The sequence below is a fragment of the Onychomys torridus genome, chromosome 8 (genome assembly GCF_903995425.1).
Source record: "Onychomys torridus chromosome 8, mOncTor1.1, whole genome shotgun sequence".
Classification (NCBI taxonomy): domain Eukaryota; kingdom Metazoa; phylum Chordata; class Mammalia; order Rodentia; family Cricetidae; genus Onychomys; species Onychomys torridus.
The window spans coordinates 75278733-75291636 of NC_050450.1; the positions used below are offsets into that span (position 1 = coordinate 75278733).

At 43.5% G+C, this 12904-nt stretch overlaps 1 protein-coding gene across 2 annotated transcripts in view; it reads right to left on the bottom strand.

Annotated features, from left to right (window-relative positions):
• Positions 1–4251: 4251 nt before the first annotated feature.
• The window catches only part of Gdpd1 (glycerophosphodiester phosphodiesterase domain containing 1), a 28623-nt gene continuing 19970 nt past the window's right edge, over positions 4252–12904 (bottom strand). The window contains exons 6-9 of one of the 2 annotated variants that reach the window (XM_036198136.1): positions 11733–11866; positions 8205–8264; positions 5344–5395; positions 4252–4811 (exon numbers count right to left, since the gene is read on the bottom strand). In XM_036198136.1, the coding sequence (XP_036054029.1) occupies positions 4689–4811; positions 5344–5395; positions 8205–8264; positions 11733–11866 (369 nt within the window). In that variant the 3' untranslated portion in view covers positions 4252–4688. The remainder of the gene's footprint in view (positions 4812–5343; positions 5396–8204; positions 8265–11732; positions 11867–12904) is intronic. The other variant, XM_036198137.1, reaches the window with a different exon arrangement.

Here is a 12904-nt window from a genome sequence, read left to right on the forward strand (position 1 = left end):
AACAGCAGATTCCCTTTTAGTTTATTTATCTTTAATAAATTCTTCTTGGGAAAACTCACTTTGCACAGGGAAGACAATTCACCGTGTTATATTAGTGGTTTTAAATATTGGAAGGTACTGATTTAACTGCACAGGGTGTGTGTGTGTGTGTGTGTGTGTGTGTGTGTGTGTGTGTGTGTGGTCTTTTCTCAGCCCCTCCATCCACCTTGCTTTTTGAGACTGGGTTTCTCATTGGCCTGGGACTCACCCACTAGGCTGGGGCATCGATCTGTCTTTTGTGTCTTCAGTGTCCAAACTGTATGCCTGGGCCACTGTCTGCTTTTGTTGGTCCTTTTTTGTTTTAGATGTGAGTTCTTCCACAACTGAGCTGTGAACTATGTATCCAGCTCTGTTTTGTTTTAAAACAAGGTTCCCTATGAAGCCCAGCTTAGGAAGACTTTGGGTTTACAGTGTTCCAGTGTTCCTACCCCAGCCCACCCCATACCAAGATTACAGGTGTGTGCCACTGTGCCTAGCTGTGGACCTTCCTTTTTTTTTTTTTTTTTTTTTAACCTCTGGCACTGCTGGGGATCAAACCCAGAGCTCTCCCATTTATGGCAGCTACTCGGGAGCTCGCAGCCCTTTTAATCATTTTTATTTATTATCAGTTTGTGTGTGCCAAAGTGCATGTGTGGAGGTCAGAGGGCCACCTCCTGGGTGTCAGTTCTCTCCTTCCACCACAGATTCTGGGGCTCAGACTCAGGTCGTCAGGTTTCAGTGGCCAATAAGCCATCTTGCTGGGTCCCTTTTATTTTTATCTTGTGTGTGCATCGTGTGTGAGTGCATTCGTGTCCCACAGTATTCATGAGGTCGGAGGACAACTTTGTGGAGTCAGTTCTCCCCTTCCACCTTTGTGTGGCTTTGAAGGACAGAACTCAGGTCTCCAGCCTGCACAGCAAGGATCTTTACTCAGTGAGTCATCTTACTGGACCTTGGATTTGTGTTGTTGTTTTTGAGACAGGGTCTCTCTATTATGTAGCTCTGGCTGTCCTGGAACTTGCTATGTAGACCAGGCTGGCCCTCAAGTGCTAAGATTAAAGGCATGTGCTACCATGATAAGCCACTTTTTTTTCTTTTTTGTTTTTTTTTTGTTTTTTTTCAGGAGCCAAGGACCGAACCCAGGGCTCTACCACTGAGCTAAATCCCCAGGCCCCACTTTTTTTTAAAAAAAAGAGAAATCTCCAGCTGAAAATGACTTGTCTCTGCCGCATACTGGGATTGCAGACTGTGGGGGACCAGTCCCCACTTTCAGGACCAGGGTACTCTTGAGCAGGGAGAAGTGAGAAATATTTAGATAGAGATACCTAGACAATGAGAGGAAAGAAACACAGTATAGCCTTGGGAGGGCCTGGGTCAAAACCCAACAGCCCAGAACTTTATTCCAAAGGGCTTTTTATAACAATGCCAAGGGGCAAGGCAAAAGACTTCCCCCTTGCTAGATACAGCTAAGTGTAGAACCTTCCAAACACCTGGTACCCAGGCCTGTGGCCCAGTCACCCTCCTATGCAGTCCTGCTGGGTAAAGCCTCTAGGAAACCTTGGTGGGCTCCAACAATAGACATACCATGATGCCTGCCCTTAATTTCTTTTACAACATGACAGTCCAACAGGAGAGCAGCATTCAGATGCTATCTGGTAATGAGTATCAAATCTTCTGTCACAGATATTAGGCATGTGTGGTGTTCATGCACATACATGTCTGTATGGATGCACATGTGAATGGAGGCCAGAGGCTGGCTTCCGGGATCTTCCTCTGTCACTCTCCACTCTCTATATTGAAGAGGTGACTCTCATTTGAAGCCTGAGCTCCCACTGGGGTGATCTAGCTAGCCAGCTTGCTCCAGGAAGCCCATCCTGAGGCTGGTATTGGAAGAGGGCCACCACACCCACCTGGCATTTCAATGGCTCTGGTTATCTCAGTTGTGGCTCTCACCCTTGTACAGCAAGATTTTTACTCATCCAGCCCAAAATCATCTGATAGCCTAGCATCGTTTAAAAATAATTACTTTAGATTTATTTATTTTATGTATATAAGTGTTTTGTCTGCTTGTCCGTATGTGCACCATGTGCATGTCTGGTGTCATGGAAGGCCAGAAGAGGACACTGGGTCCTTTGGAACTTGAGTTATGGATGATTGTGAGGCACCATGAGGGTGCTGGGAACGGAAACCAGTGCTCTCAAGCACTGAGCCTCTCTCTAGTGCCTTGAGCCTGAGTTTTTTAAATATGGTTGTCATTGTGGGTAATTTCTACTGACTGACACAAAACATATGCTAGGTTTTACAATATGACCTGCTCTGAATCATAATGAAACAAACTTTAAAAACAAACCATAGCCAGGCGATGGTGGTACACACCTTTAATTCCAGCACTTGGGAAGCAGAGGCAGATCTCTGAGTTCAAGGCCAGCATGGTCTACAGAGTGAGTTCGAGGACAGCAAGGCCACACAGAAAGATCCTGTCTGGAAAAACCAAACCAAACAAACAAACCATAAAAAGAGTAATGTTTTTAAAAAATCAGCTGCTGGACCTAGTAGTGCTGTGCTGGCTGGACCCGCTAGCTCAGGCCTGTAACTCCTATAATCCTCGACACTGGGGCGGCTAGGGCAGAAAGACTCAAAGCTCAAAGCATAACTGGGCTATAGAGTGAGTTCAGGATGGCCTGAGTAATTTAGTCACAAAAATAAAATAAAAATAAATCAAAAGGAGTGCTAGAAATACAAGGGCAGAGGACTGGCCAGTGTTCAGCAGGGAGTAGGGGTAAACCAGCCTAGCCTGGTGGTGCCGGCCTGGAGTTCCATCACTCAAGAGGCTGAAGCCGGGCCTGCCAGATGGCTCAGCAGATACATGGATGGAACTTCCTGAATCTGATCCCTGGAACCTACTTAAAGGTGAAGGGACAGAGCCAACTCCTCCGACCACCATATGTGCAGCATACGCTCCCACACACATGCATCATGCCAACACACAGACATTCACACACATAAAATAAATTTAAAAAATAGGTTGAGGTAGGAGCATCATGAGTTCAAGGCCAGCCTGGGCTACAAAACTGAGACCTCAGAGATAAATAAATAAGATTAAAATGATCTCTAAGAACTAGAATTAAAAATTATAATACAGACAAGTAAAAGTCTGCCCTAGCAGACTAGCTTGTACAAGTTGTCTATCCAAATGTCAAAAAGTAACTTCCTAATTATTATTCTGTTTTCCTTTACTTTCTTTATGCTAATGAGAAATCCCGGGTTTACTTGTTTATTGACTAATTACCTCACTGACTGAAAAAAATTATATGAAACACATTGGGATTACAAGTATAAAAGAAAATCAAGCCCCTCGTTTTAGTCTTGGAAAACTTTATTACAGTTTAAACAACCAAGCCACAGACGGGAGATCTGTAAGGCCATCCTTCACAGCTGCATGTGGCAAACCCCACACAAGAGACATAATTTAGGCAAAAGACATTTATTAGTCTATATTATACTTATCTCCCAATCTGAGATCATGGAAAATTAGTCAAAAGGTTAGAAACAGATTTACACGGAGTCACATCAGAAAGCAGAGGAAGTGATGTCTAATGTTGGGTAAGCTCGTCGGTAGCTGATCCTCAGTAGACTGAGTTCCTGAAGATCAAGGGCAGGTGGCTCACACTAAAAATACCTTCGATGGTGCTGCGCTCCCACCAGCTTAATCACTATGAGGACTGCAACGTCACTTACACTCTGGTGGAAGTTTAGGGAGTCAAGTCAAGCCCCAAAGATAAGAATCATGTATTTCTTTAGAGGAAACATAAAAACATGACTAATTGGTTCTTGTTTTAATTTACAATTAAAAAGTCTATTTTTGAAGACATAAAAAAATTAGACACGGTAGCACTGTCACACACCTGAAAAAAGACTCCATACAGAATGTTCCCATTACAACCACAACCAAGAAGTCTGTTTCAGCCCACAGATTTGATTTCTGAGTAAGTAACAAACTTTACTTGGATTTACCTTCTATTACCAGCACACACCTTTCTGGCTAACTATTAAACATCTACTTTTTCCACTGTATTTTCCCTTTAACTAAAATGCACCTGGACATAACCAGACAATTCAAAAAGGCTGCAATGGCCTTCAATAATTTTCTGCTTTTTTTTTATTACAAAAATTTAAAGACAGGGGAGCTCACTATGTAGCCCAGACTGGCCTGAAACTCATGACCCTCTTGCCTCAGGCTCCCAAGTGCTGGGATTATAGGCTCACATCACCATGCCCAGCTCAATAATCTTCTTTTCCTATAGCTGATCTTGTTCTCAGTGAAGGCTGATGCCTGATTCGGCCTCTAGTCTTTGATTTCAGATTTACAATAGAAGACTACTGCATCACATATAGCCATCTTGATCAATGATCTACTTTACATCTCATAGCCAGTTATCTTTCGAAACAAGTTACCAATGTAAAATATGCAATAATGTTGAAAAATAAATATACAGTATAGAGAAGTTTCTACATTCCCATACAGGCTTTAAAATGAGGTAATAAGAACTTAACTGATTACACCTTTTTACCATTCTGTAAATCTCAGAGAAACCATGGTGGCACACTTTTCCTCAGATCTTTTCACGTCGTGTCTCTATTGAGTAATTCTGAGACCCTTTCTTTCTTACTTAATTGGGAAAATTATTAAGGAAGTCCTTAAGCTTTGTTGGGTAATCTGTCATCACTCCAGTGGCTCCCAGATCAAAAGCTCTTTTGTATTCATGTTCTTCATTTAAAACCCAAACGTATACCTGGGAATTGGGATATGGGAAGAAATGTTAAACAGAAAATGATTTTATAGTTATCCACTATGATCTCAGCACGCTTACAATGAACCTTATGGAGATTGTCATTTTAAGAAATTATTAAGCTCATTTTGATTTTTTTTTTTTTTGTTTTTCGAGACAGGGTTTCTCTGTGTAGCTTTGTGCCTTCCCTGGATCTCACTTGGTAGACCAGGCTGGCCTCGAACTCACAAAGATCCGCCTGCCTCTGCCTCCCGAGTGCTGGGATTACAGGCGTGCACCACCACCGCCCGGCATAAGCTCATTTTAAAAAATCCCATGTCCTCACTAGACATGCTCTACCCCACCCCTCTGACTTCAGCTGCCCTCATTTACAGAAGAATCTAGCGAATGCTTTATTACTAACTGCAAGGAAGAGCATACAGTTACAGTAGGAGCATCAAAGTCAGAGCTCAGACAGAGTTAAAGACCCTGCACTGTGGCTGGTATCGATCGGGTGGGCGCTGCTATTTCAAAGTACACCAGTGCCCAGACTTACTTGGATGCCCCGGGCAGTGAGGTGGTCAAATAAAGCTTTCCGCATTAATAGGCTAGAGGGGAAAGAAAACGGAGCAGAATCAGGCACATCTTCGTCCTTAGGAATAGAATTAACCTTTGTCTTCTCTGTCAGCTTATAGTTTAATAATTGTTAGTTTAATCCCAACGCTTCAGCAATACAAACATCTCAAGTAATGACGGGTGTTACAAATTAATTTTCTTTTTCTTTCTTTTTAAGATTTATTTACTTTTATGTGTACTTTTTGTTTTTCCCTGCTTAAATGTCTCTGCCAAGGTGCCAGATCCTCTAGAACTGGAGTAATAGACAGTTGTGAGCTGCCTTGTAGGTGTTGGGAATTGAACCTGGGTCCTCTGGAAGAGCAGCTGGTACTCTTAACCACTGAGCCATCTCTCCAGACCCCTCTATCTTTCTTTTTGGGCAGCCTCACCATGTAGCCCTAGCTGGCGTAAACTCCCTATGTAGACCAGGCTGGCCTATCTGACCTCTGATTAGCAGAACTCTGCTTCTCTCTCTAAAGGCCACCACACCCCGCTGGATGAATCTGCTGACTGCTGCCCACCCCCCCCCCCAGGGCCTGCTCTCGGGCTGCCACTGGCTGCTCCCAAAACCTTTCTCCTTGCGGCACCTCAGTGAAGTAGAAGCTCCTCACTTTGCCTGCTGGAGCTGAAATCAGAGTGAGAATGAGCTAGAAGCCTCTGTTCTGTGCCCAACTTTCCACGTTAAATAAGGCAGGGCATTCTACTTAAGTTCTGTGCCATCATAGTCCATCATATATATTTCTGTATGTCTGTTAACTGTAATTTTCTGTATCGATGAAAAATGGTTTTAGACTACAAATCACTTAAATAAGATGGGAACTAGTCATACTGGGAAATCACAAATATTCTTTTTTTAAAATTATGTCTTTATGTGTGGTGTCTGTGTAGATAGACATGTGCACACATGAGTGCAGGTGCATGTGGAGGCCAGAAGAGGGCATCAGATCCTTTGGAGCTGGAGTTACAGGCAGTCTGACATGGGTTTTGAAAACCAAACTCTGTGCTAGGGCAACCTGCATTCTTAACCACTGAGCCATCATTCCAGGCCCTACAGATCAATTCTGCTCCTATCTGATTACATTAGCACAGTGGTTAAATATACAAAAAGCTAGCAATCATGAGCTTTAGCACCAATTAAAATGTACTCTTGAGGTACTGAAGAGATGGCTCAGAGGTTAAGAGCACTGGTTGTTCTTCTAGAGGACCGGGGTTCAATTCCCATCACCCTCATGGCAGCTCATGACTGTCTGTAACTACAAGATCTGACACCTTCACACAGTCATACATGCAGGCAAAACACCAATGCACATAATAAAATTAAGTTATTTTTAAAAATGTATTCTTGAGCCAGGCGGTGGTGGCACACACCTTTAATCCTAGCCTAGCACTTGGGAGGCAGAGGCAGGCGGATCTCTGAGTTCAAGGCCAGCCTGGGCTACAGACAGACAGAGAGAGTTCCAGGACAGGCTCCAAAGCTACACAGAGAAACCCTGTCTCGAAACCCCCCCAAAAAATATATATATATATGTATGTATGTATGTATTCTTGAAAACTAGAAATTAAACCAAGAATAAAATACAAGAAGAATACACTCCTGTGACATACAGGAAAGAGAAAATTAATTTTCCAGGACTCTTGGACATCAGGTATCAGGAGTTTGTATGCAGGACTACACTTTGGTGGTTGTCAGGGTTTGGTGCCAATATTTCCAAGAAATGTGCCAGTAGACAGTACCCACTTTTACACACCCTGTATTGCTACACACAGTTCTTTTCACCATGTTGAACTGTGGGTTTGTGGAAACAGCAAGGAAGTAGAAGGGAACAGTTAAAGTTTTTGCAACCTTGCTAGTAACTAGCTAGATAACCTTGAGCAAATCATTTAAGTGAATGGGCAGGTGCTTGGTTTTCTCATGAAGGTTGAAGAGGCTTTGTCACTAGTGACTAAGCCGGTCCAGATAGTTCACTGATATCCACTTGCACAGTAGGTGCTCAAGTCCTGCTTACAAATGACATGTGGACAGACTGCATCATGTTCCAAGTGGAGCACCCCATAAACACAGCTCCAGGGCCAGTGAGTTGGGCTGAGAGGTAAAAAATCTTGCTGCCAAGCCTGCCATAAGTTCTGTCCCCTGGTACCCTTGTGGTGGAAGGAGAGAAGTAACTCCTCAAAGTTGTGCTCTGGCTTCCACATGATGTAGCATTGGCTGCCCACTTCCCACTGCACAAAACAAATTTATTTTTTTTTAAAAAGTCAGGCATGGAGGGGCATGCATTTAATCCCCAGGGGCATTGGTTTGGGGGGATCTCTGTGACTTCAAGGCCAGCCAGCCTGGTCTACATAACAAAATCCAGGATAGCCAGGGCTATACAGTGAGACCCTGTCTTGAAAAAACAAGACAAAACAAAACAAAAACAATACAATAAATACACATTTATATATAGATCTCTCTCTAGAGATGTCTTGGCAGTTAAGAGCACTTGCTACTTTTACAGAAGACTCAGGACTGATTCCCAGCACCCACATCAGGCAGCTCATAACTGCCGGTAACTCCATCCAGTTACAAGAGATCCAATGCCCTCTTCTGGCCTCCTCAGGCACAAGCATGCATGTGGTACACAAATGTCCCTGCAGGCTTGCACACATACACATGCAGTAAAAAAAAATTCAAAAAACATTATATATATAATATTATATACCATCTATCTATCTATCTATCTATCTATCCATCCATCCATCTATCCATCCATCCATCCATCCATCCATCCATTTAATCTCCACAGTAATAATTAAAATACTTACGTATCAGAAAGCCAGATGAGAAACTTATGACCTTTGGACATAGTGTGTGGTTCTTTTAGCCTGAGGGAAATCAAAGCACTATGAATTAGGAACGCAGGAATGTGTCAGTTCAACAGAACAAGACAAATTCAAACTGAAGACAGTGCCTATAAATAGGCTGGAAGGCAGAGGCAGGAGGATTGTTGTGAGTTCCCAGTCAGTCTGGTCTTCACAGAGAGTTCCAGGACAGAGAGAACTACACAGTGATACCCTGTCTCACAAAACAGACAAACAAAAAATAAATAGATAAAAGTTTACAACTAGCAGTTATTAAACCCTAAGCGACAGAGAAGACAGGTTAATTCTATTCCTAAGGATGAAGATGTGCCTGGTTCTGGTTTCTTTAGTTGTTATCTTTGCTTTTGTCTTCTTGCAGTTCCTGAGGTCTGGAGCTGCACAGCCATCTGCCAGGAAATCTCTGCCGCACCTCTCTCCTGCCAAGGCTTCCCGGCTGCGCTCTAGATTTGTTATTTGTCAAACGGGCTTTTCATGCTCCCCAGTTCTTCATTTCCTGTTTCTTTTCTAACTTCTGTTCTTGCTCTCTTCTTCCCCCACCTCCTTCCCCTTTCTTCTCTGTGCACTCACATATGGGCTAAGCTGGCTGAACTCTGGGACCAATCTGTTTCCTACCAGCCCTTAGGTTACTGATGCAGACTGCTGCATCTGGCTTGGCATGGGTACAGGGGACCTGAACTCAGGTCCTCATGCTTCTGAGGCAGGCACTTTCCCACTGAGCCACCTCCCTAGCTCCTGCATGTGGTACCACACTCAGTTTATGCAATTCTGGAATAAAATCTAGGGCATCACGGATACTAGCCCAGCACTCTAACAACCAAGCAGTACCTCTAGGTCCAATTTTGTTTTGTTTTGTTTTTTTCTGTTTTGGTTTTTTTGAGACAGGGTTTCTCTGTGTAGCCCTGGCTGTCCTGGAACTTGCTCTGTAGATTAGGCTCACCACGAACCCAGAGATTGGCCTGCCTCTGCCTCCCCTAAGTGCTGGGACCAAAGACGTGGGCTATTACCACCCAGCTTGATTCTTGGTTTTAATAGAAACTCCAAATAAAGTTTTCTCTAACATTGGACCAGATGGGAAGTCTTGGTCAAAATTTCAGGAATCTAAGGGATTCATACCTCAAATATTAATTACCTCACTAAATTCAATTCCTAATTATTTTATTAAGTGTCCAGTGTACTGCACACAATATCAAAGCAAACAGAAATAATATTCTATGAAGTCATACTTACTATATATGTGTGTGTGTGGTACATGTTCATGTGCATTTGTGCAAGTGTGTGTGTGTACATATGTGGATACCAGAGGTTGACGATGTGGAATCTTGCTTGATCATTTTGTGTTTTTTCCTTTGAGACAGGGTCTCTCCCTGGACCTTGAGTTCACTGGTTCGGCCTAGGTGTCTGATCAGTGAGTTCTAGAAATCTGCCAGGCTCCATCCCACAGTGTTGGGGCTATAGATAGATGCTGCTGTTCTGGATTTTACATGGGCTCTGGAGATTTGAACCCAGGTCTTCATGCTTTCACAGCAGGCACATTACCAAGTGAGCCATCCCTTTGGTCCTTGTCATCACTTCTCAGAGTGTTTCTGCTTCCTGTGTTTGTATTACAACATTCGCTTCCCTCAAGAGTGCACTGAACTGTCTAGAGGACATGGTGCTCTAGTTTAGACAGGAAAAGGCCAAACACCTCAGTAATAAATGGTTAGATTCTTTCTAGTACAGCAAATAAAAACAGCTTCTTTGCAGACAAGTGTTTTCTGAGCAGAACAGGGTGGGGTGGCACATGCCTGAAATCCCAGCACAATAGAGAATGGTAATGGGATTGTCATGAGTTTGAAGTTATCTGGGCTACACTAATAAGATGTGTGTGTGTGTGTGTGTGTGTGTGTGTGTGTGTGTGTGTGTGTACGAACCAGTATTTCCAACTGTTTTGTCTAAGAAATGTCCATGAAGACTTTTAACAAATACAATTGAGAATTGATAAAATAAACAGTTTGTCATTAAGAATCTCAAACAGTCAAAGTTGCCTACAGCAGGAGCTAATCCTAAGAATATTGAAAATGAGCCGTCGAGATGGCTCAGTGAGGTGCTTGCTACCAAATCTGATGACCAACATGGTAGAAGATTGCTGAGGGTTGCCCTCTGACCTCTACATGTGTGCACGGCACACTTAGAGTGCACTCATGCACACACACAATAAGGAACTGTAATACAAACTTGGTTGGGGATTAGGGGGTAGAGCGGTAGCTCAGACAGTACAGTGCTTATGCAAACATGATGATGACCTGAGCCTGAGCCCCAGCACCCACGCTAAAAAACAAACAGGGCATGGTGAAGTACATACACTGTGTAATCTACTGTGGGGAAGGTGGAGACGGGCGGGTCCCTCGGGCATGCTGGCCAACTAGCCTAGAATAATCAGTGAGCCCCAGGCCCCAGTCAGAGATCCTGTCTCAACAACAAGATGGACAGCTCCTGAGGAACAATGCCAGAGGTTACCCTCCCTCCCCAACACACACAAGAAAAATGTGATCTAATTATATTAAGAAGCTTTTGATAGCAGAATTCTTTTTTCTGTGTTTGTGTGGGAGATTGAACCTAGGGCTTTGTGTTTTTGCTAGCAAGCGCTCAACCATTAAAATATATCCCAAGTCCCACAAACATCTGTTATTTTCTTAAAAATAGTGTTAAAATGTATTCTTTGAAAATTTCATACATGTAGTTTGATCCTATTAATCCCCCACTATTCTTTTTTAACCTGTTCCCACGTCCTTTGGATCATTTCTTCCTTCCAATAAACCCCCATCTTATGTTCAATAAACCCAGTTGAATTAGGGTTGCTTACCTGAGCATTGGACACGGAGTTACTAGAACAACGATGAGGTAACAGTGGCTACTACACCATGGAGGAACGCCTACCCTCTCCCCCAGAAGATGTCAACTGCCTATGGCCAAGGGTGGGAAAGCCTGTTTATCTTATTGTTCATATTTGCTTCAGTCTGTTTTTCTGTAGCTATAATAAAGTGTCTGGGGCTGGGATGTTTACAAGACAATAAGCACTGAAGCACAGCACTGGTGTTGGTTTTGCTTCTTGTGAGGGCTTCAAGGCAGCAGGAACACAGTGGGCCCTTGTGGAAGGGAGGCGCTTGGACGTGAGAGACAGTGGAAGGAAACCAAGGGAAAAGTCATTCCCACAGGAAAGGAATTCCACCCCCTGAATCATCTAACCATCTCCTAGGGATCCTACCACGAATCAGCACAGGTGAAGAGAAGCCCAAGTTTAGTGGGGATAAACCACATGAGAACTACAGCGAAGGCTGAGGGCAGAGCTGGGAGAATCCACCCACAACCAGCGCGCCAAAGGCCTGCATTCGATCACCGGCACCTCAGGGTCAAACCACAGTGACAGGGTTGAGCAGAACCCATTTTCATTACTGGAGCACTCACTAACGGGTGAAGAGCATAAGGACTTACTTCAGTATGATAGAAGGCATTGGAATTTCAAAGAACTGTTCTCGGATGGGCACGAAGGGCAAGAGGCCAGTGAAGAAAAGACCAAGGATGAGTAGAACACGCTGTAGGCTGAAGAGTATTGGGATATCTGAGTTCTAAAACACAAACAACATTATATGTTACTTTAATAGGCAGGATCATTTTATAAACATCAGGATATATTTGCCAGGCTGTATGCTGACAACTCTTGCCAACATCCTCTGAATTATGAATATTCATTACAATAACCACTCAGAAATAGGTAGTCCGTAATCCATAGGTAATGATCTACTTTGGAGCCCCATGGAGGAAAGAATGGCAATGAAGTCTCTGGTGCTCTTGTAACACGTGGATCTGTTGGTTATGTGTGAACTAGAGACTAGGAGAAACACACTCAACAACAGCAAAAAGACAATACACAAAATGTCTGGTAATTTGGCTCTTGCTGCCCAGCTGCTGTGAGTTTTTAGGCCAGCCTGGTCTACAGTCCCAGGACAGCCAGGGCTACACAGAAAAACCCTGTCTTGGAAAAAAACAAAAAACAAGCCGGGTGGTGGCGGCGCACCCCTTTATTCCCAGCACTCGGGAGGCAGAGGTAGGTGGATCTCTGTGAGTTCGAGGCCAGCGTGGGCTACCAAGTGAGATCCAGGAAAGGCACAAAGCTACACAGAGAAACCCTGTCTCGAAAAACCAAAAAAAAAAAAAAAAAACCAAAAAACAAAACAACCCAGAGTCCCTAGGGTACACACACGCACATCAATACTGCTGCAAATACGCATTGTTCTGCTGTTACACATCAAATACAGAACGTAAAGCATGACAGTGCATACCTGCACTCCCAGAACGTGGGAGGCTGAGGCAAAGGGACCTCAAGTTTGAGGCCAGCCTGGGCTACATAATGAGACCCTGTTGTAAAATGAATGCATGATAGAATTTTGTAAATTAGAACAAGAATCTAGCTCTGATTTAGAAATAACTATAGACTCACAGAAAGTTATAAAACCAGTAGAGTGTGTGTGACATGTGCTTCACTTGGCTTCTCTGGGAGGCTATGTGTGATGAGGCTGTGCTAGAGGAAAGCCAGGTGACAATGATGTACTACTGCTGACTAGATGGCAGACTTTAGTCAGTTTGCACCATTTTCCTTTTTTAAC